At 40.8% G+C, this 27741-nt stretch overlaps 1 protein-coding gene across 2 annotated transcripts in view; it reads right to left on the reverse strand.

Moving 5' to 3' along the window:
* Nucleotides 1–890: 890 nt before the first annotated feature.
* Nucleotides 891–27741, reverse strand: part of LOC138015187 (ubiquitin-like modifier-activating enzyme 1) — a 78691-nt gene continuing 51840 nt past the window's right edge. For both annotated transcript variants that reach the window (XM_068862141.1, XM_068862140.1), the window contains 19 exons: nucleotides 25221–25376; nucleotides 22994–23090; nucleotides 21094–21162; nucleotides 20331–20413; nucleotides 18901–19014; nucleotides 18483–18547; nucleotides 17928–17976; nucleotides 16891–17037; nucleotides 16285–16359; nucleotides 15362–15425; nucleotides 14966–15037; nucleotides 11899–11955; nucleotides 10094–10182; nucleotides 8020–8112; nucleotides 5177–5263; nucleotides 4281–4385; nucleotides 3591–3692; nucleotides 1822–1922; nucleotides 891–1364 (listed from right to left, as the gene is read on the reverse strand). In XM_068862141.1, coding sequence (XP_068718242.1) covers nucleotides 1229–1364; nucleotides 1822–1922; nucleotides 3591–3692; nucleotides 4281–4385; nucleotides 5177–5263; nucleotides 8020–8112; nucleotides 10094–10182; nucleotides 11899–11955; nucleotides 14966–15037; nucleotides 15362–15425; nucleotides 16285–16359; nucleotides 16891–17037; nucleotides 17928–17976; nucleotides 18483–18547; nucleotides 18901–19014; nucleotides 20331–20413; nucleotides 21094–21162; nucleotides 22994–23090; nucleotides 25221–25376 — 1761 coding nt within the window. In that variant the 3' untranslated portion in view covers nucleotides 891–1228. The remainder of the gene's footprint in view (nucleotides 1365–1821; nucleotides 1923–3590; nucleotides 3693–4280; nucleotides 4386–5176; nucleotides 5264–8019; nucleotides 8113–10093; nucleotides 10183–11898; nucleotides 11956–14965; nucleotides 15038–15361; nucleotides 15426–16284; nucleotides 16360–16890; nucleotides 17038–17927; nucleotides 17977–18482; nucleotides 18548–18900; nucleotides 19015–20330; nucleotides 20414–21093; nucleotides 21163–22993; nucleotides 23091–25220; nucleotides 25377–27741) is intronic.

Consider the following 27741-nt stretch of genomic DNA (forward strand, 5'->3'; position numbering starts at 1 on the left):
ACCTCCTCCTCCTCCTCCTCCTAGTGAACTGGGTCGTTTATTTAGGTTCTTCATGAAATGTGTTTCCGCTGGTCTGTGGCTCTTAAAAAGTCATGTGCCTCAGCTTTGAAGTGCAATGGAATGGTGCAATGCGGCCGTGAAGTGAAGTTGGCGCTGCCGTTCTCCTCGGTCACAGCGTTTGTAACAATTTTACGAAAAGTCCATCACTTAACACGTTGATCGCATTAAAATCGCTTATACATCACTTTTTGATGTTTTCAAGTGAAACAGGGACAATAGAAAAAAACAAAACAATGATTTGATACGAATCACAACGCGAAAAAATACGTTCACACAACATTTTCAAGTTCGCACACAACTCGCTATTGACCATTGCTGCCAAAAAAGTGTCAAGACTTAAATAGTTTGTATATTGAAATAATAGAATCAGTTTTGCCATTATTATTTATTGCCGAAAAGCGTCCTGTGGATTTTCAGTGTTGTTAATAATTAAAAAATAACATGACAGTGCCCCTTTAAACACACCCAAGCTTAGCAGAGAGCCTTGTCGAAAGAGAGAGGAACTCGTTGACGAGGTTTCACCGAGTTTGGGGCAATTCGTCTAAGAGACGAAGCAAAATCTCTCAACTGCCTTCATCTTCCCGTGAGTCAATCAGTCTTTCCCAGTCATTTCCCCATTCAAATACTTGTCCCACTGACCACAAGGTAAAAAAAGAAACAGTTGCAGTTTCCAGCTGTGTAGATGCCAGAATGGTACCGTGGCATTTTAAGGGAGCCTTAACTCGCGACGATTTTGTGCCACGGACGGAAACCGCAGGTGAACATTTTGCGTGCCAGAACAGTTTACACAGCAGTCTAAAGACGAACGTAAACGACAAAGCCCAAAATACTACTGAGCATTCTTTTATTTATATATTCAAAGCCACTGCTTTCTATACCAGTGAGAAAACGCACTTTTCAATCTAGTGTCGTAACTAAACCAATCGCATCAAGCAAAGACAAAAGGATGAATCGATCAGAGTTTGGAGCCACTGCTTGCAACTCACTCAAAGCGCGGGAAAATGCGAGCGCAAAGGTCCAGATTGAATTTTCCCATTGGCGGAAAAAACAGCGGCGCGAATCAAGCGAATCACTAAGTGTAATCGCAACTGACACTCCATTGAAAAACGTTCTATGAGAGAAGCGCAGTCGGTCGCTTGATCAGATACAGGAAACAAGATGCTGTTTTCTAACGAAACACATATCGCACGTAAGGGACCTCGACATCCTCTCCCTCCTTATCGTTGCAGCACAATTCCAGCACCAATGCTTTGACGTAGGACTTGATTTTCTTCTTCGAGATCGTTTCAACCGCCTTGGAAACTCTACAAAAAAGAAAAATAGTGGTATTACATAGACGTTAAATGCGTTAAAACCTAACAAAAAAAGTGGTTAAGACAAAACTGGCCAAATTCTTCACATTAGTCAGCATCATGCATTAATAAATCTACTGCCCCAGTTCTCGGTTTAAAACATTTTTTAAACTGTTGGCTCTGGGCAGACGAGGGTAAATAACCTGTCTTGCAGTTGGGTCATTTTCCGAATAATGTGGTTTATTTTATTCCCATGGCGGTCACATTTGAATGGAAACTTTAAACTGTTGCTGTTTATGTTCATTTCCAAGAAGTGAACTAAACAGATGGTATATCCAACATTCGTCTTCACGCTTGAAGGCTTAAGTTCGTGCATACTTTGATGAATTATTAGCACAGGTTTTAAAAAGGCCTATAATTGATACTTTAAGAAAGGAAGCGGAAGTATCATAAGCAAGACGAAACATACTTTGTTGCCAGTCTGTCCTTCCTTTTAGCAGGAGGCATAAAGAACGAATACAGCATACAGACACCTTGGGACAACATGGTCACCTCAAGGCCGTGCTCTTTCTAAAATGAAATGAAATAAACAATTATAAATCAAATTTATTCTGCACTGAACACAATAATTTTATAGTGGTGGAGCTGGACGCTTTAACGACATCTTATCATCGTCCTAAACTGTAACTGGATCGAACTTTCTCAAGTGTTCAAACTGTGAAAAATTGACAAAGAGCAACGTCTAGCCCTGTTTTCTAATCTTGTCATTGAACTCATAAGTCAAATAAATCATAAAAAAGTGAACGAAAGGGAAAAAGAAACACTGCATGCCAATCGAATCCTCGGTAATGTAGTTGCCAAGAAAAAAAACCGGCTAGAAGTGACATGGCGGATTTTCGGTTCAATGGCGGCATCAAGAGAAAATGAGGGGACAGAGAGGGAGGCTCCCGGTCCAGCCCTTGAGATATGTCATGTCCACAAAAGTCATTTTTAGACGAGCGGAAGTCTGTCTTCCGAGACGTCCGCATGCAGGCCAACCCCGGTCTGATGTGTCTTTTCACTAAGAACCTGAGAGCGAGGCAAGACTTCATGCGGACGTCTCGGAAGACAGACTTCCGCTAGAACAAAGACTTCCGCTCGTCTAAAAATAACTTTCGTGGACATGACATATCCCGGCCAACGCCCTGAGCCTCCCTTCTGTCCCCTCATTTTCTCTTGGCGGCATTCATGAATTTCTTTAGAAACGTTTCGCAAGTGGACACAAATTGAAAGAAGACAAGAGATTCCCTTGAAAGAGAGGTTTCGAGGACAAAGACAAAGGAAAGTAGACGATATTGAAATATTTTTCACATTCATTCCAACGTGTTTCTATTGTTTTTGTCCTCACTGCCTCACTATCAAGCTGAATATTTGATATTTCGAAAATGGCCTATTAAAACTTTAACCAAGCCACGTAGCCACAGTCATCGTTCCCTTAACCAGCGGTCGGGAAGGGAGACTCTTGTCAAAACCAAAAAATGCCATATTTGATTGGCTGTTGAAAAACGGTTTCAATTCCTGTCATTTTCAAATTCTTATCTCAAAATCGTGATTTCTTCTGGATTCTTATATATACGAGGTTGAAGATGATCTAGAAATAAATCGTTTTACAACTTACCAGTTCCTTAACGTTTTTGTTTTTGAAAAAATAAAAACAGCATTTTGAATTTCCGAATTGTCACTTCCGGGACACCAGATAATAAAATTTGTTTTGATTGAAAAAAAAGTCTCTCGCCAATTTTGATTCTCCGCAGTTTAACCATTTCAAGTGTATTAGGAGATGGTGTTTATACTCATGTGTATTGCCTTTCGAGTGAACTTCATAGCAAGGTGAGCTCCTGATGTTTTTTGTTGATTCCTGACCGCCTCTCCTCACGCACGCGCAGTTATCCAACCGGAACCATAGTTTTCTGGCTCCGGTTTTGGATAATTCCAGAGCCTCCAGCACCCGTTCCGCTGGACAAGGGTGACGGAGGCTCTGGGGACGAGATTGCGTTGCAGATGCAAAGCTCGAGAAAACGAGTGCGAGCGAGTCTCATGCACTGCTGGTGTTGTGTTGCTTTTAACTGGTTAGAAAGTGAGATAGGATAAATTTCGACCAACCACGAACCAACCGCAACACCGCAACAAAAAGCAATCGGGCAGTTTCTCTATCACTAAGCCGTAAATAAGCTAACGAACAGTAATTTGCTTTAATACCTGGAAGTAATCGAAAAGATTTTGCAAAGTCATCTCCTCGCCAGCTTCATTCAAACCTTTTACCTCAAACCGATCCCAAAGGGTGAACTCGGTGTCGTGATACTGAAAAAAACAAAAACAAAGACGAAATAATGGTAGAAATGCTCATTGGTGAAAAATACTTTCCAATCTAACAAATAGATTCTATATTTCCGTGCGTCTGTTCAGTAAAGAACAAAGATAACATCAAAATGAGGTAAGAACAAAAAAGTAGCACTGGGCGATAGCCGAGTGTGCGCCATTAAAAGTTTTTGATTATGACGTCAGCTATGCGTATGTCCACTAATAGATCATAGGTGAGAACCAATCAAAATGCGTGCACTATTGATCTTACTATATAATTAACAATTAAACTTTATTCGCATAACAGCAGATGGTGACGTCAGTCGTGCGTCAATCCTCTAATAGATCATAGACAAGAACCAATCAAAATGCGAGAATAACTTGGGTTATTACATAATCGGAAGTGGAGGTTATTGGTATCGCAGACTCCTCTTTCCGTATTCCTCGTCAAAAATCAGCCCGCGTCCAATTCTTTTACTCGCTTCTTACGTTAACATTAAAAAGAACAAAAGCCCAGGCAAAGAAAAAGGACATCTACGAATAACAATTAAGCCTCGCAGCACGTGAAATTGTACATCAAATTTATACCTTGTTTTTAGGTGCATTGATAGGCTCGGAGAAACCAAAAAATGGCAATGCAAGATTGATGAAACCGTTCTTGTAAGTCTCCAGATTCTTATTACCTTGGACAATCTGAAACGATAACAAAATAAGGAGATGGCGAGCGATTGGCAAACTGAACCCATCGAAAGTTATGAAGAAAGGCCATTCTGAATGGCAGCTCGTCAAGACGTTACAACCACCTCTCCTTTTATAGTGTTTTCACTCAAGTGATCAGTAATCTTGTTTTTCCACCGACACAAAAGAAAGCGTTTGCATGACAATAGAGCTCGATTCCCGCAGAATTAGTTGGGGACACCAACATTGCCGCTTTGTGTAGGCAACATGGCCGCCGTGAGGTCACGTGAAAACACTCTATACCTGTTTAGATAAGGATGTCGGCGAACCACTCCGTCAAAACGCTTTTTTGGAGGTAAATCTTAGTGCTGTGAGCGCTTGATAATGGGGAACTCAAGCACGTGCGACCACGACGTCCACGAGAACGTCATCTCATAATTATAACTCGGCACTATCCGAAGTCTTTCGTGATCATTCCATCTCGTTCACGTCGTATGTCCGCCACTGCGTTTTGCATGGAAAGCAAAATAACCCAACACGGTAAAAGAGACGCACAGGCTCGACAATGATTAACTCATTCCTTCTGAATTTCTATGTTATGCATTGTAGATCCTGTGTTTTCCCATGGTTTTTGTTCTGTTGAAGAGGCCACTGAAAATTAAGTACGTCTTAACAGGAAATAGAGGTACAAAGCTGTTTCTGGTGGACAGATTAGCGCTAGCTTTTTCAAAGTTGCCAAAAATGCGCATAAAATGTCTGAGAAGGGCAAGGAGCGAAAAAGAAAATTTAAAAAAAAGCAGATTTACCTTGTAAAGTTCAAGTGCAACCAGCCCACTGACCAAAGCGGTGGTAGTGGCTATGGCTGGGATGATCTTGCCAGCAATTAACTTACTCTGCAAAATACACGACTAAGTTGTAGTCACAACTCTTTTGAAGGGTACTGAAAGCATTTAAATCAGTGAAACAGCATCACCGCGAAAAAGTAGACACCAGAAATTCAGATTAAATTCTTCCTACTTTCCCCTCTCCCCTTATTCCAATGTTGGTCAAGAAACAGCCAAAGGCTTGCACAGTATTTTGCACCGCATTATCAACATTACGGAACTTAAGCAACGACAACGGCGACGGCAACGAGAACGTCACAAATTTGCATATTTTGTAGGCAAAAACAATAGCTTTGCACGCCCTGCTCGTGCGTTTTTCACTTTTGTCCATTTCTTTGCCGTCGTCAGCAAAACAACAACGTGAAATAGTCAAATTTTAGGTTTTACGGAGAACGTCAGCACTTGACGCTAAAGTTTAATTTTCTCCCCTTAATTAAGCGCCATTTCGACCAATGTCATTTTTGAGGAACTACCACACCCTTGTCATATAAGAAGAGTTGACATGTTTACAAAGTGATTACAATGGCGCGAATTTATATTTTGAGATGACGTTCTCGGTGCCGTCGCCGTCGTCGTTGCTTAAGTTCCCTATTGGTATAAGGGAGGGGAACGGAGGATCAATAGGGACTTTAAGATCTGCGACGCGACGGTAACGAAAACGTCATTTAAAATTGCAAGTTCAGGTTTATTAATCTTTTTCGTCGTTATGTCGGCTTGTCTAACTTCTAAAAACTAGTGTAACTCCCCAGGAACTGAATTAGGAGGTGCGGTATTGAATCTACGACAGAAAATTCAAATTCGCTGCCTTTTGTTCACGTTCTCCGTAAAACTTGAGAATACGTCATTTCACGTCGTAGATTTGCCGAAAACGTGAAAGAAATGTACAAAAATGAAAACTGCACGTGCACAGCGTGCAAAGCTATTGTTTTTGCTCATTGAATATGCAAAATTTGTGACGTTTCCGTTGCCGTCGCGTCATAGATCTTAAACTCCTTAAAGGAAACCTCCACTAAAACAAGAATACAACTTCAAAATATTTAACATAATGTTTACAATCAAAATTGTCCAAATGTTTTCTAATGGAATCGTTTGTGGCCGAAATAAATGAATTTCAAAACGCTTGTTTTGGTTTTCAAATTTCCTGGGCGCCGCCATCTTGAATAATTGTGACGTGTTATGGTTGCTCTTTTGTATTTGCACAAAGAGCTTTTGTTTTAAAACAATAGGGCAACCATGACACGTCACAATTATTCAAGATGGCGGCGCCCGGGAAATTTAAAAACCAAAACAAGCGTTTTTGAAATTCATTTATTTCGGATACAAACGATTCCATTGGAAAACGTTCGAACAATTTTGATTGAGAGCATTATGTTAACTATTTTAAAGATATATTCCTGTTTTAGTGGAGGTTCCCTTAAATATAATTTGTGAGCGCATAGACCTTATTCATAAATGGCGGTCAATTTATAATTCTTTTGTCGAAGTGCAAATTAGCCTACCAAGCATCGCAACCATACAGTGAATTGAAAAGAATTCTTGCTCTTAAATGAGGCTTGGTAGGCTAATTTGCACGTGGGCAAAAGAATTATAAATGTGACCGCCATTTATGAATAAGGTCTGTGTCAAATGATGTCTAAACACGAAGACGCACTATAAAAGGGGTCGCTTCACTCACTGATTTTGTTTGAATTTATTCAAGCAGGACTGATTAATTATCCTAGATGGTGATCAACAAACAGCAACACAGAGCCGGAAGCCCGAAAAGATATTTGTATCGTGAAAAAAAGGGACTGGGGATTTAAAAAACGACAGATAACATTTTATGACATATTACGGACACATTGCCAGAAGGGGCTTTTTATTGCACAAATAATCGCAGAGCTCGGTTGAGTATACGGTTGACTGATAAATCATTTGCATGTGCGTAAGGCACCACGCCTTTTACAGTGCGTCTTCTGTGTTCGCTATTTTTCCCAAGAGTTTTGTCCAAGATTGTAGCAACTTCTCAAACGAGAGAGAGAGAGAAGTTAGAAGGAGACAACTTTCATTCTCTTGTACACAAGTAGCAGCCTGCCCTTTGCCGTTTGCAGTTCAAGTAAATGCGATGCTAAATCTCCCTTTAGAGCGGTTTTCAATTGAGTGTCGAAAGTAATTAGCGAATTGCTTTGCTTTTGCATTTACTTCACTCAGTGATTGGTTCAAAGTTCTCGCGCCATTATTTCAACCAATCAGATGTGAAACCAAAACCAATCATGGTTCGCGCGTGCACATTTTCCCGCGCTTTGTGTCGGCTACATGTAATTACTTCGAGTTTTGTGATTGGTCTACTAGATTGTCTCCGTCTTTTTTGATTGGCCAAAGTAATTACTTTGGTTTTGGTTTTACGACACTCAATTGAAACTCGCTCTAGTTCCAAGTCTGATGCCCGCGTTTTAACTACGGTTCACGTTGAGCTATCATTCGAGATCAGGGATATTAGGGCCGTTTATACGAGAGAAAATAAGCCAAGAAAACACCGTATAAATGGTACAAAATCCACGTTCACGGCTTTCTCAAGCCGCGGCTTATCCTGGCCAGGGAGTTTATACTCGTATAAATAGTTCCTTTCGCGGCTTACGTAAGCCGCGGCCAGAGTTAGCCGCGGCTTATTTTCTCTCGTATAAATGGCCCTATTGTCTGTCATGGTCCTTGTCGGGCTATTTACCGGGTAGCGAATTGTCTGACCCTTGTTTGTTCACGTCTCATCAAACATCACAATGGATTACCTTGTGTCTATCTGCAGGTGTAATGTCGTAGTTTTCCGCCCGTAAGTTGGATGCAGCGACTATGAAATCCATGTGGAAATTTGTGTCGTCATCCTAAGAAACAGCGAAAGTACCTTAAGGTAATTCCTTAGTATTGCATTGCGCATTCCTACTACCCACGATTTTTGCCTCATTAGCGCGCGCACATGAGCACGTGCGCGTACAAAACCTAAGGGATTTCCCTCAAACTAAGCCCAATAGTGACATAACTGCTCCTTTTCTCTCAAACGAGCACGGTGACCCCCGATGTTTTTTTCAGGTATTTGCTAAGAACAGTCTAATAAAGAACATATTTGAAGAAGAAAAAAAGTTTGATAGTAGAACATGAATTTTTTTTGGAAAACAGTTCCGTACTGGGTGTATTTTACCCAAGGCGAGGACTTCAAGCTAAACACGGAACTGTCCCAAAAAGTGCCCTATTCCCACAACCAGTCAATCAAAAACGGCGATATTGAAGCAATACTGCTTATGTGAATAAAAGAAGCTTTATTTTCAAAATAAAATTTTATGAAGGCGATTCGCATATTTAACGCGAAAACAGTAAAAATACCCCATTTTAAGAACCCGCTGACGAGTAAACAAGCACGGTGTCCCCATTTTTTTATTGCATTTTTTTAATGTTCATATCATGAATGTTAATTATGCCAAGTTTCCAAAAAAGTTTGATAGTAGAACAATTTCAAGGTAATTAGCTTAATACCGAAATAAGCCACTTCATATAAGTAATGATCCGTGTAAGGTGGGTGGGTACTGGGTGTATTTTACCCAAGGCGAGGACTTCAAGCTAAACACGGAACTGTCCCAAAAAGTGCCCTATTCCCACAACCAGTCAATCAAAAACGGCGATATTGAAGCAATACTGCTTATGTGAATAAAAGAAGCTTTATTTTCAAAATAAAATTTTATGAAGGCGATTCGCATATTTAACGCGAAAACAGTAAAAATACCCCATTTTAAGAACCCGCTGACGAGTAAACAAGCACGGTGTCCCCATTTTTTTATTGCATTTTTTTAATGTTCATATCATGAATGTTAATTATGCCAAGTTTCCAAAAAAGTTTGATAGTAGAACAATTACAAGGGAATTACCTTAATACCGAAATAAGCCACTTCATATAAGTAATGATCCGTGTAAGGTGGATAGCAATTTCTTTTCTTATGCGGCAACGGTGTTTTCCCCACATAGGAATGTTATCATTTTTACACAGAGAATGCATAAACCTACAGGAAGGCCATTAACGCAATAAAATTCATTTACAGCCCGATTTGAAAGGGTGCTTTTTTGTGTTAAAAGATTTTCACCAATCACAAAAGTTGACAACAAAAGCCAAGACACGTTTACAATTTTACATGTTCCCCACATACGATTTCTGTGGTATTCAAACTGAGACCAGATTTTGTTATATGGAAGATGGTTGGAAAGTAAGGATGAATATAATACTGCTTTATGAAGTTTTGTTAACTCTTGCTGTTTAAGCCAATCAGAAGTAAGTACAGACAATAGAAGTTATCACCTTCTTGCATTCCAATTGAATTCCAACATGTTCGTTGCCGTTGTTGCTATCGTTCTTATCTGGACCGTTTCTTAATTTCCATCTAAATTACGGTCTGATTATATTCAAATGTAAGTTCACGCCTTACCATAACTTTTCTAAGGCAGTACCTTTTTGCACACTCAACGACCTTAAATTGACCAATAGATGGTTTTCAGTTACGTGATGAGACGGCCATGTTAGTGCATAAAACAATAGCAAATTATGCCTCCTGCTTTGCCGTATAACTGAGACAAATTCTCAAAAGCCTTTTTTCGTTATTGTTTTGTGCACCAACACAGCTGCTGTGACGTCAGGTGAAAACCATCCATAATAGCCCACTGCGACGATTCGACAGCCATTTTCTCAAATTCCATACTTGCAAGACTTTCCAGTACCGGTACCCGCGCGAACCTTATATTTCTACCTGACCGTGCAGTTTTTAAATCCAAAACTACTGTATTGCTGGAACACTGCTGAAATATCATTTAAAAATATCACACCTTCTCAAAGTCAGCCGGCGACATCTTGAAACCTGCCAGTTGTTGTGGTGTAGGAAGTGCGCCCCTGGTCTTTTCAAGGTCATCGTCATCTACAGATTGTTAACAAACAAACAAACAAACAAAACTTGTGGACGAGAAGTAACTTCACGAAGAAAACTGGTAGTAACCTTTAAAGGACTTTAAAAGCCCAGTCTTTGCAGAAAAGCTCTCCAGTCAGCCTGCTCTCAAAGTTCCCGTTGCATTTCTTGGCGTATACCGTGAACATTTCCTAATGTAATCAGCAGTTCTTATAAATACGACATTAACAAATATTAACTAGTTTACTTAAATGGTAGAAATGGTGCCTGGGGTAAGTGATAAGTTCAATTATGTTTGGCGAGAATTGAAGGGAGATTTTAATAAGTCTTGAGAAGTAACAGTACAAACGTGAACTCCAAAAACTGGACCCCCAACTTGACCTCCTCGAAAGATGGTTTTCACAGTGACGTCATCAAATTCTAAAATCAAAACGCAAGGTCTTTTGAATTTGTATCTAAAGGAGGTTGAAGATGACCTAGCAATAAATCTCTTTTCAGGTTTCCAGTTCCGTGACGTCTTTCGTTTCGAAAATACAGAATTTTGAATTTACGAATTGGCACCTTGCGTGACACCAAGATACAAAGCTATTTGGTTAAAAAATAAATGTCTATCCCTATGAATCTCAGCAGTTTGAGCCTTTCAAGTACATTAGGAGGTTTATTCATACACGTGTGTTTTATCTCATGACAGAAAGGTAAGCGCTTTCATCGCAAAGTGAACTCCAGATGTTTTCGTTGAATACCGACCGCCATATTGGTGGACCACATGGCGTCTCCATACAAAACTCTGTAAAGCTGTGTGAAACGCTTCGGCAAATAACTTAGAAACGATGTACCGCAACGACCTGAGAATTGGAGGGATGGTTAAAGATTTGTTTCCTACAACATTCCAAATTCCTGGCCTTTTTCATTGAGCGATTTCAAAGTTAATTTGGTGTTGCGTGACAGTGAAACAATCTATAGTTTGAGGAGGGAAATGAAAAACAGAGCAGGTTCTATGATCATACCGCACATCTTAATTCCTCCATTCGCGCATGACCACGATTCCTTGTGCCTTTGATAAATAACTTAGAGACGATGTACCGCACAGACCTTGGAATTGGAGAGGTGGTTAAAAGATTTGTTTCCTACAACATTCCAAGTTCTTGGCCTTTTTCACGGAACGATTTCGAATTTATTTTTATGTTGCGTGAGAGCGAAACTATGTATAGTTTGCGAGTACGAGAAGCGAAATGAAAAACAGAGCAGGCTCTATGATCATACCGCGCATCTTAATTCCTCCATTCGCGCATGACCACGCTTCCTTGTGCCTTTGACAAATAACTTAACGATGTACCGCACAGACCTGAGAATTGGAGAGGCGGTTAAAAGATTTATTTCCTACAGCATTCCAAATTCTTGGCCTTTTTCAATGAACGAATTTCGTGACACAGCCCGTTCAGGTTTCAGACCTTTTTAAAAGTTAGTCCCTCGAGTGTTTCGAAAAGTGAGCCATAGAATACAAGTTTGCCAAAGAAAAAAAAAACCTTGCAAAAAAGCTTGCACATTTTCTTGGTCAGAAAAGGTGACTGAAAATCTACTTCCATGCCTTTACATTTGACTTCCATGGTCATTATAAACGCTACAGGATTTGCCTTCTCATTACCATTGCTCCAGTCATCGTGCCAGGTTGGTCGATCAAAAATGTCCTACATACAGAGAAGTTGTTTTCTGAAAAGCAAGACTTACCAACATTGCCAGAACTTTCTTGTGCGGCCTCCTCATCAGTGACTGATATTTTCACACCTTTACACACACAAAAAAAAAAAATAAGAGTGCGTTGCCAAAGACTATGAAGAGCAAGGTCACAAAGAGAATTCTATCAGTCAAAAACTCGGAAAACATTAAAATCATTGTTTGTTTCACGGATACAATCGATTCGATGACGTTAGCCTCGTCATCGCAATTTCAAAAGCCGCCTGAATTAATCCAGCTGGGCCACAATAACCTCAAGGATATCATGACTAGTACTTCGTCCCCTATTTGGTGTGTGTTGACAGGTGCCGAGAAGTGAGCAGTAGTTGCCACGGTGACGTAATTACAACTGATGAGATTGCTACCCCTCCTTTAATGTTACCTTGACAACACGTTTCTTAACATTTACACCCGCAGCCCGCAAGGCCTACGGGTCAATAGCCCATGAGGCCAAGCCGAATGGGCTATTGACCCGTGGCCCTTGAGGGCGAAGGGTCTAATAGGCCTTTTGCAACTCACGATCACATGGTACAAAATCCGCCATGCCGGAGGGCAAGCTCTCTATTATTCCCCCACGGGGACATTAAAACAAAGGCAAGTCAAGCTTGACTGGTTCAGGTCTCTTTGTTTTAATGTCCCAGTGGGGGAATAATAATGAGCTTGCCCTCCAGCATGGCGGATTTTGTATCATGTGATCGTTAGTTGCAAAAGGCCTATTGTTTTAGTATCACCCAACTAGTCGGACAGAAAAGGCAATAATAAAGTTAGCAAATGCATTTGGGAATAAAACGAAATAAAGCGTCACGATTTTCACTACTCAAGGACTATTAATAATTCCCTAGAATTCCGAAAGTAACGGCCCCCGTTACTTTCGGATTTTGCAGGCAAAAGGGGCCGCTACTTTCGAGTAGCCGTTACTTTCGGGTAGCCGTTACTTTCGGATGGCCGTTATTTTCGGATACGTTAAAAACGTTTGTAACTCGAAATGGTCTTAGACAAAGAGGACACGTATTATGAAATATTATTAAGTCATTCCGTTTATACATATTCCTACAATGTAACGTAGCAAGATGAACAAACAGTAAATAAAACAGACTACCTTAATCGGTACGCTACATACACGATCACTAATATTAAACTGTACAGTATATTTTGACTCCTCGCTGACAAATTAATTTCAATACAGTATTGCAGCGTTCATAAGTTTCACTCACAGATTAAATGAAGCAAAAAACTGAAACTGTAACTGTAAAAAAATTTTGTAGTAAAGTGTGGAAGAAGTTACTTCTAGCATCCCAAAGACATTAAAGTTTCGTTAAGTTTCAAACTCGCTCATTGTTTGTTGAGAACATCTCAATTCTGATTTATGTACTGTACTCCAAGATAATCAGAGAACTTTTACAAGCTCTAGTTTTCTAATCTGTATACATTAATTCAACGATAATAACGGTTTCATGACCAACGTTCGTGTTTTTCTTGTTCGAGTTACTTACCAAAGAAGAGGTATTATTTTATTTCTCTCGTTCCGGTCAAATATGTTACGTTGAATACGCTACTCATTAAGATCGCTTTGTAAGCCGACGGAAGGTAATGCTTGAAATGAACATTAAATACAACAGTCACAACAGTGTTTTGTTACCGTTTTGGGGTAATTTTTCAAAATGCCGTTACTTTAGGGTAGCCGTTACTTTCGGGGGAAGGGGGGGGGGGGGGGGGCTATTTTCGGAATTCTACGGTAGTCCTCTTGGAGCGTAGCCAATCAAAATGCAGGATTTGCATTAGTCCACTAGTTGGGTAATACTAAAAGTAAATAGATGTTTCATACTGTAAATAAAGTTAAATGAGAAACAGTAAGTACGAGAGAGCCTTTTGTTTGCGCAACGTCCGGCGCATGCGTTCACGAACTTTACTCCCTCACGTTAGTTGTTTGACCACGAGACAAGACCAGGAACTCTGTGAGATTGTTTTAAAACATTTTTTTTTTGGAATGAAAAAAAAATCTTAGCACACTAAAATAATCCAATCAATTGGCACAAAAAATGTACTCATACAAGTGCTTGATGTCGGCCCTAAACGTCTGCTATAAATAAAACACAATAAAATGGCTGTTTCTGCTTTAGCATGAACTGTAGTTAATTCCTTGCTAACCGACCTCTGTACCTTACTGATTGCATCAACTGTTTGTTTGTGTGCTTCGCATCCGATCAACACAGGTATTTTTACCGCCTCCTGTTACTGGAACCAATTAGATTTTTTGGGGACACGTGCAGCCAACTGGCCATCCAATCAAATATGTTGTGGCTTGCTATACGTGCACATTTTGTGCTCCCATATGATCGAATAGGGTTATCCTCTTCGTATAAATATAGGTAATTCTGAGACAGTAGCACATCTCCAACTTGCAGCGATACCTTGTTGTCATATGTATTCTTTTGACACTTTTATTAGAAATGGTTTGGGGATAATGTGTTGACGGCGCCAACCCTTCAGTCCCACACTGAAGCGATGCCGTGGCTGCCCTAGCTTGGGTGAGAAACGCTGGCACATCAACTTCCCCTTGCTGGCCCAACCATCTAGGAGCTTGGCATAGGAACACGCTTCTCAGGGCAGCTGTGCTCCGTGCACGGCCAGTAGGCCACTCGCTGACACTATGCAAACTCAGATTTGCATTGGTAATTAACTCCCTTGGGATTGTAATAATTTAGTATATAACGGAGTGTTTTGTGCCACACTGTCACTCAAGTTGAGGCCGTGAACGCGGGTGGTCATGTTTTGTCCTCCCACCCTCCCTCCCTCTAGTAAGTCGGGTGGTATCATGTACCTTCATTTTCGCCTGTCTCTGGGCTCTCCCCAGGCCCGAGCGGCTTTCGCCACACCTTATTTACATCTCATGTATAACAATACCTAGGGAGGAATATTACACTAGCCCTGCCCCAGAGTGACAGGAACCGCAGTAGCAGGCGGCACTCGGGTCCTGGACGACACTTTATCCCCAGTCTTTTTCCTCCCACTAATACTGTGTCGTCAATTGTGCGTGACATTAACATAACGATTTACTAACCTGACTTTGGCACAAATTTGGGTACGGTGACAGTTTTCAGGCACTCTAGGATTAATCTTTGATCTCTTGATCCTGAAACAATGCGACGAATTGAAAGGTACTCGAGGTCATGATTGAAGGAAAGAGAGGTTAATGTCCATAAAAGATTGTAAAGGCGTTGGAAAAAAGAAAGAAGAAAAGAAAACTCCGCTACAATTTAAAGATACATAGACAATTTGATGCTACTCTGCTGTGAAGGGGATTAAGAAGGTGGCTGGGGCTTTGAATTGGAAATTTTTAAGCTCCTAGCATCACTAATAAATAAACTTTGGTTGTCAACCTGGTTGCAGTATGAACCTTAACTTTAAATATATTTAGTGCGATACGAAAGGCTCCAGGTCAAAGCATAATACAAACCCTTGATTCCATACATGTACGCCCTCAAATTGGCTGCTGAAGTGACGTAGTCCATATGCGTTGCCTACAAAGAAACAAATGAATGTTCTAATTTGGGGTAGTTTAAACTTGCGCCCTAAGCAGAAGTAGTCCACATGAAACAAATGCAAACTCAGTGGCTTCTGGTTCAGATTAATCCTCTTGTCAGGACAAAAGGCACAGGTACATTTTGAAGTAGAGATACACGATGAAAGACTAATCGTTGTATGTAGGTAAGCTCGGATATTTACTGGCTGTTGTTGCTGTAGCCTTACGAAGTACAACAAAGAAATGTTCTAAAATGCACCGGTGCCGTAAGTGCAGCGCAATTAATTTTTAAGTGCCACTATGATAAAAAAAACCACTTCCTTTTTTCCTTCAGATTTATAAAGTGTGTTTTGCTTAACACCTGACTGGCATAGGATTTTTACTTCGATTTAAGTTATTTTTATTTTTATTATTATTATTATTATTATTATTACATTTATTATCTTTTTTTTTGGTTTTTTTTTTAAATTTGTTTGAGCAGGTTGAAGATTTGGCAGCTATTCAGCTGATGTGGACCTGCTATACCCACCCACCCATATACTCACAGAGGACAGCCACAACACCGGGAACTTCAACTCCTACTCTTCTCGAAAAGTGTGTGGGTTCTTTAACGTCCCACAGGGAACTAACGAAAATGGAAGATATTTGTGAGAAGGGGCCTACAATAGTCCCTTTTCCGAGAAGACCTTTTAAGTCTAACCATTTGTGGATGTAATTACAAAGGCGGTTAAATTCACGATCCGTCATTACTCCTGTTCCCTCGCAGCCAATTGCTATGGCACCATGATTAAAACCCCGTCGCGGCGGTCGAATCCCTCAATTATCTATTCTAACTGATCTACTCGCTTATATTCTACCTCAAGGGGATCAAACTCCAGTGGATGGGGACATCTCTTTGGACCAGACCAAAATGGCTGCCCTGAACTGGTAACCTGTATGAACCAGCACAACGCACCATTAGATTATATAAGATAAAAATCAGAAATACGCGAGCTATCAAAAAAGCTGCCCCCGCAGCATTGCAGCGCAATGCAGAGCATCTGATCAGTGAAACGGAGGTTGCAGAGGTCGTAGATTCAAATCCTGCGAAGACTGTGCCGGATTTTTCGCAGGTTGCAAACCATATCGTTCACATCAATAGTTGCGTTATGCCTTATTACTTTTCACGGAAATAGTTCACCTATGGCAAATTTTAACACGTAAGTTCTAGCACAGGTTATACGAAAGCTGAACGTCATCATTTTTGCTTTGAACTCAAAGGAATTCATCTGCACGTTGAAAATATGAATTAAAGTCCTTGAAAACTCAGGTTGTTTGTCTTTAGAAAGAGTTTAGTTAATTTCCGTAGTAAGATAACAAGCTTGCTGCAATTGCTCCTAGCCAATCACAGTAGACAACCACCCAAAAAAATTAAAGCAATTAAATGTAGCTCGGGGTTAAGAAGAAAGCCCGTCGATTCTCACCTGGTCTTTGGGAAAGTTGTACAGTAGTTGCTGTATGGTGTTGTGATAATTCTCTTGGAATTGTATTCTAGCCCACCTCACACAGTCCGCAAATTCGTTCGGCCGCTCATCAACAAGACATTTCTTGATACTGTCAAAAACCTCCAACTGCATGGTACATAAAAAGAGAACACGACGACCTTCAAAAGCAGTAGCTATAACACTAGTATTCGCAGTCGTAATGGTCGTCGTGCAGGTGATAGTAGTTGTATTAGTGGTAGTGGTGGTGGTAGTAGTACCAGTTGTTCATCTCTGTTCCATGGTTTACATTCGATAGGGACTCCATCAAAATTGACATCAAATTAAGTTTGAAATCTTAAGCCCTGTTCACACTCAAGTATAATTCAGGCTATCATACTCCATTTAATTTTATTCAATTATGGTTCTGTTCACATCTGCGAAAATTCAAATACAAGGCATCATACTACCACGTGTTCGTCATCCTGTTTAATTACGCACTGTAATTACTTCAAACAATCCCCTTAAGGTTGTTTGAAGTAATTATAATCCAATTATAATCAGGGACCGTAATTAGTTGATGTGATCCCATTTCATATTATATTCGATTATATATTCGATCATAATCGAGGCCTAATGTGAAAAGGGCTTTATTTTTACTAGTGTCAATTTTTTGTTTGACTTTGGGAGGAAGAGCCATTTACAACTGCCGAATCGAAACCAGTGAAAACTCGGCCAATTGAAGGTTGACGTAAGTAACGGTCTTCAAGTAATAAAGAGCGTTTTCACATGACGTCACGGCGGCCATGTTGGTGTTCCAAAACAAAGGAATGGCGGCCATGATGGTGTACCAAACAAATCCTCCGGGAATTTAACTCTATTTTTATGCAAATACTTTCTTTTGTTTCAGTAATCTAATATGGCTGCTGGTCACGTGAGTGAAACCACTCTATACCCTGTTAACATATTAGAGCAATCAAGGTCTTCCCCAGGAAAGGGTATCATTAGTTACATTAGACTGCCATTAAAAAGAGACCAACCGCTTGCATTCCTGGAAGTTTCTCTGCCCTTTCAGCGAACTTGGGGTCTCTGAACAAAGGAGATAAATTTTTAAAATCCTATTATAACTAAACCAAGTGATAATGAAATACCAAAAAAAAAAAGAACATCCAACGTAATTTTGAACCAAACAGTCAAAAATGGGATCGCTTTAACTTAGTTTGTTGCGAGAATCATTTTAGTATCAAAAGTTTCTTTTAGAAGGTCTTTTTTGAATTTTACACCGCTAAGACTTCCACAAATGTGTTAATGACCTTTCCCTTTCGGTGTGTCAAGTGGGCGTACATTCAGGCAAAAAGTGAGGTAACCTTCCTCCCGGGCAAGCTTCGCTTCCTTTATCGTCGCTAGTCGATGATTTACTCTCTTGAGAACGAGAATGCTAAAATTCAGCCTTTGAAGACTCATCTTTGTGGCCCCTTCGTAAAAGCAATTGTATTGTAAAGAAATAATCGTGCCTTAGTATTCATGACTTCGTTCTAGAACTTCAGCAAGGATGAACCCAGCGGAAAAATATAAGAACGGAACAAATTACAAACCCAATATACTGATTAACATTTTCTGCCGGGATGGTGAAGAGTCCTTCGAAAGCGTCTCTTGCCCACTAAAAGCAAAAAAGAATATGTTCTAACTTAACAACAACACAGTGGAAACTGGGCATGAAAATGGAACAAAAAATTAAATCAATTATTTCGCAGTTCACAATTCTGGGTGCAGGGATGCTTGTACTTGTTTTTGAAGCCACCAAAAACTTTTCGAGCTCGACTGTCACTTATTTGCCCACATTTTACCGCTCTTAGCCGGCAACGACACGAGTACTATATTTTCGAGACTTCAGCCAAAGAAAGACATGTTTTGGCGATTAAAAGTCAAGTGTACAGCACTAAAACAGTGGAACGAAAAACACCCCCCCCCTCCCTCCCACCAAACAAACAAAAAATATATATATATAAATACCTGTAAAGTATGTTCAATGGCATTTGGAAAATTCTTCAGGGTGCAAATTGGAATCGACTTCTCTGGTGGATCTTGAGATGAGCTGTACGATTCTGTCAAGAATGGTAACACAACCTAGAAAAATATTGTCATGATATTGCCCAGCTTTTTGTTACCAAGTCATTACCACCGTCAACGACGTCGCCTTCACAACACAACACGACTATTATTGTCATCAAAGAAAGAACGTTAAAATTCCCAGAAAATCCACGAACAGGTCCGACGTTTTTATCGTTTAAATTCAGGCTGGACCACTAGAATGCAATAGGAAAAAAATAGTTTCCTTTCTGAGCTAAAAAGGCACCCGTACCCGCTGGTTTGGATGAGGAGCGTGTGAGGAATTGCTGAAGCAGCTAAAAAACGTACGGCCAGGCCACAGTCCGAAAATTTAAGGCCGCTTTTTGTCATACAACGTTCTGGGAATTTGCAATTTTCTCAAAAGAGCTGCCCTACATCTTTCCTGGTTGTTGTGACTGTTTTCTTAAAAGGCTGGCCGCAAGGAAATAACAAAAGGGGTGGCCCTGTAAGTGCAGATCAACTCCACGACCTCAACTAACGCTAACTTGCGCTATAACCAAAACTGCTTACAGTAATGAGGAAAGAGCTTATGTAACACCTCATTAGCTGGAGGTCTGGGAAAGCGACTGGTGAAGGTAAGGTCTGCAAGAAGCCTAGTGGCCCATCAGACCGGCGCTTATCCCTGGTTACTGCAGCGTGAAGCGACTAGGAGTATTTCCACTCCCCCCTGGATGGGATGCCGGTATCCATTTATACACCTGGGTGAAGAGAGGCACTGTGAGAATAAAGGGTCTTGCCCAAGAACACAACCCAATGACCCGGCCAGGCTCGAACCAGGGCCGCTTGATCCGGAGTCCAGTACGCAAACCGTTTGGCCCTCGCGACTGGTAGCACCGCGAGAATAGGGAACTTAAGCAACGACAACGGCGACGGCAACGAGAATGTCATATCAAAATGTAAATTCGCGTTGTTTTAATCGTTTCGTGACTATTTCAACCTTTTTAATATGACAAGGGTGTGGTAGTTCCTCAAAAATGACACTGGTCAGAACGGCGCTTAATTTGGGGGAGAAAATGAAAATTTATCCTCAAGTGCTGACGTTGTTCATAAAACCTTAAATTTGGCTATTTCACGTTGTAGTTTTGCTGACGACGGCAAAGAAAAGGACAAAAATGAAAAACGCACGTGCAGGGCGTGCAAAGCTATTGTTTTTGTCCACTAAATATGCAAATTTGTGACGTTCTCGTTGCCGTCGCCGTTGTCGTTGCTTAAGTTCCCTAATGAGCGGGGAGCGGGGGGAGAGGAAAGGAACATTCGCCGATCATTTTCAGAGAACACCTAATGTTTTCAGTCCTTAGTTTCGAGTTACGTACCTGGACATTGCCTTTTGTTCCTAACGTTCCAGACTCAAGAAGGGGTTTGCGGTAGTACACACATCGCCTATCCATGTACATTCCTGTATGACATTAATAAAATCAATACTGGATAAAGGTCTTTCCTCGAGTATTCGAGTAGTGTGTGGACACGAAAGAATGCAACCCAAGTGGTCAAACTTTTGAGGCCCTCCCAGTACATATCATGGCCATGTGATCAGCATCTTCAGAATAGAGTGGTTTTCAATTGAGTGTCGAAAGCAATTAGCGAATTGCTTTGGTTTTGCATTACTTCACTCAGTGATTGGTTCAAAGTGCTCGCGCCATTTTTTACAACCAATCAGAAGTAAAACCCAAACCAATCGTGGCTTGCGCGAGCACATTTTCTCGCGTTCTGTGCCGGCTACGTGTAATTACTTCGAGTTTTGATTGGTTTACTGGATTGTCTCTGCCCTTTTTGATTGGCCAAAGTAATCACTTCGGTTTTGGTTTTACGACACTCGATTGAAACTCGCTCTATTCCCTCAATTATAGCATTTTGCCAATAATAAATAACGTGAAATGTTGAGTAGTTCCAGTGTCTTGGTGTGTGTTAAAATAAAATCAACTGTAAAATTGCCCACCAAAAGTCCACACGCTGTGTCCCCTGCAACAATTTCGTGTTCGTTTATATAAACCACAATCCACAAAAGCGGATCAGAAACGTTCAACTGCAACAACAACAATCATAATAACAAACTGCATGGAGGGCTTTTGAACTCACTTGCATCAACATTATCCAATGCATTTGTCACGCCATCGAGAGACTCAAAGAAATCGTCATTGTAAGTTTCTTAATGCGTTAAGAAATAATATTTACCAACAAAAAGACAGGCAAACCATCAATTGAACACAAGGGCATACTTTAGATGCATGGCTCACAGAACCAGAGATAGCGGCTAGTTTAAATTGAGTTAAAGTTTGGTTATGGGCTCATAGATTTTCAGCTTTTGCAAGGTGGCAAATGGTTAACCTGCAGGAAATAGCTAACCCGGAGTACTTTACAAAACACTGGTATAAAACGAATCACAATTAAAGTACTGCAACTATGGATGTTGAAGAGGTAATGCGCCCATGGGAAGAGTGCAAACAGTTGCTTGGCGACGGGCGAAAAGACATCCATAGTTGCATTTGGACTCTGATTTTTCAGCGGTCCTTTGGGCAGTCGTTAAGCACCTGGTTTTACAATTAAAGCAAATTGATAGAAACAAAACCCCACATTTTGTGCTGGCATATAAAAAAGAACACTTGGACTTGCTTCTGTGACAATGAAAGCTGCTCCTAAAAATGACTTCAATGCTGTTTGTTTCGGAGATTTAGATGGTACGCTTTCGCTGACAACGTCCGCATAGAACTAAGCGTGCGCCAAATCGTGTCGACACCCTCTCATGACAGACGTTCACGTGTCATGCGCGTGTTAAATGGTTTAAAGTCATGTCGCACTGCCAGTTTCAGGCGAAAGCCGTAACCCAAAATTGTACCCTCTAACCCTACCAGCACATATATTAGCATCTGAGCTCCCGACTCAACTCAGCTGGTTGAGCATCGGGCTGTTATGCGGGAGGTCGCGGGTTCTGGTTAAAGAACCCAAACACTATTTGATAAGAGAAGGGGACGTAGTCTCCAGTGTTGTGGCTGTCCTGTTCTCTTCAGCAGAAGTGGCCGGCTTGGCAGTGATGTCTCTAAAAAGTCTTACGGTGTATTAGGCCATCTATGCAGAAACAGCCAAAAGCCAAAAAGGGACTTTGCCGAGTTCTGGAATATGTAGATGTAAATGTAGATGACTTTCATATACCGGACTAAAATGGCGGAGGACAAAAAAACCACTGTTATTCCCGATCATGTTCGCTTTGTTCTTTTGTTTCGTGGACAATTAACTATTTCGGAACCGGTATATGAAAGACCTGCTGAAACAAGCGAATTGATAAAAGAGGAGGCAGCGTGGGTCAGGGATTATTAGAGCTGAATTTTGTTTTCGCTGGTCTCAACTGAACCATTTCCGAATACTTTCCAGCCGCATTTCACAGCGAGTTAAAGCTCTAAGTCTTTCACAAAATAATCGTTTTTGTATATATGAGAATTAGATCGAAGTACCTTCGCAAAATTTCTCACAATAACTCTGGTTTAAACAGACAGTGAAGTCAATGAGTCCTATTCAGGTCCAACAAGCTCTGAAAATAGCTCTACTTTCAGTAGTGTGTTCACGATGTTATGGGTTTTTTTTGCGTTCGATGATGGAGAACGCATCCTAATCGTGTCAGTCCAGCGTAATGTCCGTCGGATATCGATCCATAGGATTAAAGTGTTTGGACTCCATCTTGGGCTGGCTGGCACACATGGCCTCGACCTCATGTAACTGTCAGTTTATAATACCTCGACATTGCAATACGCGCATGCCCAGATCAAAGCGGTACATGACTTTTTGTCCATATTTTCACATGCTTTGCGGTTCGACTGTGATTCTTGTTTTAATGTTCACTTTCTGTGACTTTACGTCTACCGCTCACAATAACTCCCGACTGTGATCAAATCTCAGCAATTTTTTTGGCCTTTGGGCTCACATGAGCCTAACAAGTACATCTGCAAGGAAGAGACCTAAAATTAAAATGCGTTGTAAAGGATACTTTCTGTTTCTGGCCCAACTCTGTTTTGGTGAGCTGTAATATTAACTTCAGTATTCATAACTTTTACTGCTCTTGCTGCAACTTCAGACTTCATTTGCTGCAGATAAATGAGAATACCAACGTTTAATACCTAAAACTTACCATCAATAAGGTGTGAGCTTGCCCTAAACTGGAATAGCTGCTCAGCAATGTAAGTTCCATTTGAAATACATGATCAATGGCTCGTTGTTAAACTAACAGAGTGGAGGGTCCAGTTGTTAAAAAGCCATTCAATACTAATTCACAACTACATGTAAATATCAACCAAGTTAAACATTCGCTGTTCAAAAAATCCTTAATGCAATTAATTCATGTTTAAGGAAAAGAAATCATAAAGTTAAATTTAAGACTCAAAATCCGATGGAACTTTTGCTTTGATCACTAAATTAGCTGCAATTTAAAGGGGCAGTGTCAAGCTATTTTTATCAAACTTCAAAACACTAAAAGACTAATAATAATGCTGTTGTTTTGTTGCCAATAAGCATTGAAGTGTACTGAAGCTATTCTTTGCTGTTGGCAGCCAAGGATGGAGAGGATAGAGATGGGCTGAAACCTGAAAAGACTGGCCAGTTTGTTCAAGTTTGGAGACTGTGTCGTCAGAAAGACACCAAATAATAAATGCGAATTTGCTCATTGTGTCATAAATATATTTCATATCTTGTCAGTAGGTTGTCAGCAATGTTGTACGTGTGAGCTGTAAAGTACTAATTTTGATTTTTACCCATTTTTGGACTTAAAAACGTGCAAATTAAGTATGACAGTGTCCCTTTAAGTTTCCAGAAATCCAGGATTACCTTAATTGGCATTTAAATAGCTGGGAGCAGTAGGTTATTGAGAGAAGCTGCTGTCAAGTTTTTATTCAGCTTATTTTGAAATAATTACCACTTCCACAAATGTAAAAACTTAAAGAAGGCCAAATCAAAATAAGAGAAAATCAGAGAAATTTAACCAACATTATAAATTGGCCGAATGCAAAAATGGCCGCTAATAAATTGTTCTTTTGTCTTTGTGTTAAATGGCCTTACTACCCTCGTTAACACGTGTAAAATTGAGAGAATTTAGGATGTAAAACGAGGCTAGTCAGTTTAATTTGCAAAAAGATTGAAAATACTTTGTTAGTAGCCATTTTTGCATTCGGTCTATTACTCGTCAAAGATTGCAGACCGGCAATCGAAAGCTTGTATTATTAGATCCTTCTTAACCACAACGCCTTTTTAAATTTCACATCCTAAATTATGGTATAGAGTCCATGAATTGATCCCAGCTTGACCACAGAAGGCAACGGCTCTCAACCCTGTATCAATCCTGATAATGATTTGACAAAACAACAAAACATGAAAAAGATTCCTTCAATGGTTGGGCTAGACTCGATTACCAGCCGCTGTTTCGGGAAATAAGCCAGCGCTCACTCCCGAAATCTCGGCTGGACGCGTGAGGTGAGCCATTGTTAATCTCCGCCAATCAGAAACTCGCCTGCACAAATCCGTCCGGCATAAATTACATGTTTTGGCTGCGAAGGTATTCTTTGACCCGGCCTGTTCGAGGTTTACAGTGCTTTAAGATAGGAAGCATCCAAGATTGCGACAACGAAAAGTGTTCGAGAAGCTGGAGAATGGGAATTGTGTCGTTTTCTACCGCCTGAGTTCGCAAACTTCACTGATTTTCCAGTTGGCGCCAAGGTCAAAATACCGTTTTCAAATCCAGTGCTATTGCAATTTTCTCCTCATACTTCGCTAATGTAAGGGCAAGTAAAATTCCTCAAGATCAATTGAAAGTACTGCTGAGTTTATTGCTGGCAAAACGAGGGGGCCGACGGATGAGGTCGACTGATAGCTAAAGCAGCCGAAGATTTCGTTGATGATTCGCCAGTTGAATTCAAACTCACATCGATCATTTAACCACAAACTCAAGCTGGTATCATCTGGAAACTTCGCACAGACGTTTTAAGCATTGTTATGTAATTTCTGTTTTCTTAAAATCAGTGTTTTTGGGATGTCTAATGCTATTTCCCCGCAACTATTAACTTCGCATAAATTATATTTTGAATTTACGTCACAGACACAATCTATCGCTCACGGGTCCAGCCGTCTCTTCTCGGGGAGGATACCGGAAATCGAGCCTATGGTTGGGCCTACAGCAATATTATTACTTCTACAAATCAGAGTGTAGCTCAACTCAAATTCATAACCTGCACATCAGCGGGTCTAAAGAGAAACTGCCGATTGAGGTTGGATTTCTCGATTGTGTCCATGTCAGTAACAAACAATCGTCCTTCCTGTCCGCAGGCTAGACCCATCATTGCAAAGTTCTTGAGATGTTCACATCCAATGGCGCCGGCGCCAACCTTAAAACAATAAGAGCATGTAATTTTCAGAAATGAGACAAAGCATCTATTGATAGTACAGTGGGTAACAAACAAGAGCGCTCCATTTTAAGGAATGTTCTGTTTTACAAGCGTAAGGTAAGACAGTATGCACATTACCTAACAGCCACAGTTAATAACAGATCTATACAAGTAACAAAGCAGCCATGAACCATCTTATCTGAGACTGCGAAAAAGCCTCTTTGAAGGGGAATGATATTCTCATTTTGCAATTTTACATTGTAAATCTGGGTTTATGTTGTTGATTTTACTACCTCTTTAATCTTTAATCTTTAATCAAAATAATTGCCACTAGCGCATAAATGCTAATCCCGCAATGGAGCGGCCAGCAGTCGCTCAATTTACGTGTACGGCAAGTACAGTTACATGGTAAAATAACAATTAAGATTACATAGTATGAAATTACAATCACATGGTATGACAATAAACGAGGTATTAAGTTAAATTAACATGTTAGAGTAGTGGGCACTCTCCGGATAAATTCTGGGTACGATGCCGATCCAACAAAATCAGCTGGTAACGTGTTCCATGCAGGAATTGATCTTACATAGAAAGAGTGTTTGTAAGCGTCGACAGAAGAGGATGGGAGCCTGATCTTAAAGTCGTAACTCTTCCTTGTACGGCCATACGCAGGCACGGATGTGAGCTCATAGGGAACGGAGATATTAACTTGGCCTCTATGAATTTTATAAAACATGCCGAGATCGTACATCCTGCGCCTTGACTGCAATGAAGGCCAGTTCAAATCAGTAAGCATAGATAAAACGCTACTATGGCGGCTGTAATCGTTGTTAACAAAACGTGCTCCACGGCGCTGAAAGGCTTCAATACAATCAATCCCTTTTTTTGTATGCGGAGACCAAGCAACCGTGGCGTATTCAACAATAGGACGTACTAAAGATAGGTATGAACGTTCCTTAACAGAGCGATCACACGATGATAGATTCCTTTGAAGGATCCCTAAGACTCTCAGAGCCTTCTTTTTAGCTTCGTCACAGTGCAATTGCCAACACAACGTACATGTTATGTACACGCCGAGATATTTTTGGTGACGAGCACCGTCGAGCTGCACGTTACAAAGGGAATAACTAAACTGGGAAGGAGATTTCTTCAAAGTGACGGACATAACATTTACTGGGAGCAAATTTCATCTGCCAGATGGAGGACCACTTCTCTAGTTGATCGAGGTCTCGCTGGAGAGCTAAATGATCGCTTACAGAATTTGTCGGACGGTAAAGAACACAGTCGTCAGCGAAGAGCTTGATACCAGATGTGATGTTTTTAGGTAGGTCATTAATAAACATTAAAAAGAGAATGGGGCCCAATACGGTACCCTGGGGCACCCCGGAGACTACAGGAGACCACGAAGAAACAGAGCCATTAATCACAACTCGTTGGCTACGCCCAGTTAAAAAGTTTCGAAGCAAGATCTTAGCCTTGTAGCGAATACCGTAGTAGGCAGCCTTAAGTAAAAGCCGTTCATGGGGGACAGAGTCAAAAGCTTTTGCAAAGTCTAGAAATACAACATCGAATTGACCATGGACGTTTAGGACTGATGCCCACTTGTGGATGACGGTGATGAGTTGAGTCTCACATGACCGGCCCCGCTGAAAACCATGCTGGTGCGGAGAGATGATGTGATTTGTATTAAGGTGCCGTGATATTTGGCAGGATACTATATGTTCCATGACTTTAGATGTGAGAGAAGTAAGGGACACCGGTCTGTAGTTTTTGGGATCAGCTTTGGAGCCCTTTTTAAAGGTGGCGCAAATATTGGCTAGCTTCCAAGCATGTGGTAAAGTACCAGCGTCGTGAGATTGTTGAAAAAGTGAGGAGAATACGACGGCGAGCTCTGAGGCGGCGTCGCGGAGGATTCTAGCTGGAATCAAATCTGGTCCACTAGCTTTATCGATCTTAATTTTCAGGAGTTGATTCTTGACGCCCTCTGCGGAGAATATTATATCAGGCATACATTCATAAGGTGAGGGGGGCATTTGAGGTAAATTTCTGAAATCTTCTTCTACGAACACACTGTTATATTGCTCACGTAGAGCCTCAGCTTTAGCGCTGTCCGAGGAACATACGCAGTTGTTAGATACTAAGGCCGGGATTCCCTGGGATTCAGTGCGAAGCAGCTTAAGGTACGACCAAGCACGTTTGATTCCGCTAGAGCCAATTCTTGGGCCCAGTCTCCAGAGACTCTGGGGTTAACCCACCCATAACTTCACTGACGTACTTGTCATGCGCGACACGCAGGTGTGTAGTAGTGATATTGCGAAGTCGCTTGTATTTGGTAAAGTGAACGGCTATGCCGAACCTTCTTATA

This window comes from Montipora capricornis, chromosome 9 (assembly GCF_036669925.1).
Source record: "Montipora capricornis isolate CH-2021 chromosome 9, ASM3666992v2, whole genome shotgun sequence".
NCBI lineage: Eukaryota > Metazoa > Cnidaria > Anthozoa > Scleractinia > Acroporidae > Montipora > Montipora capricornis.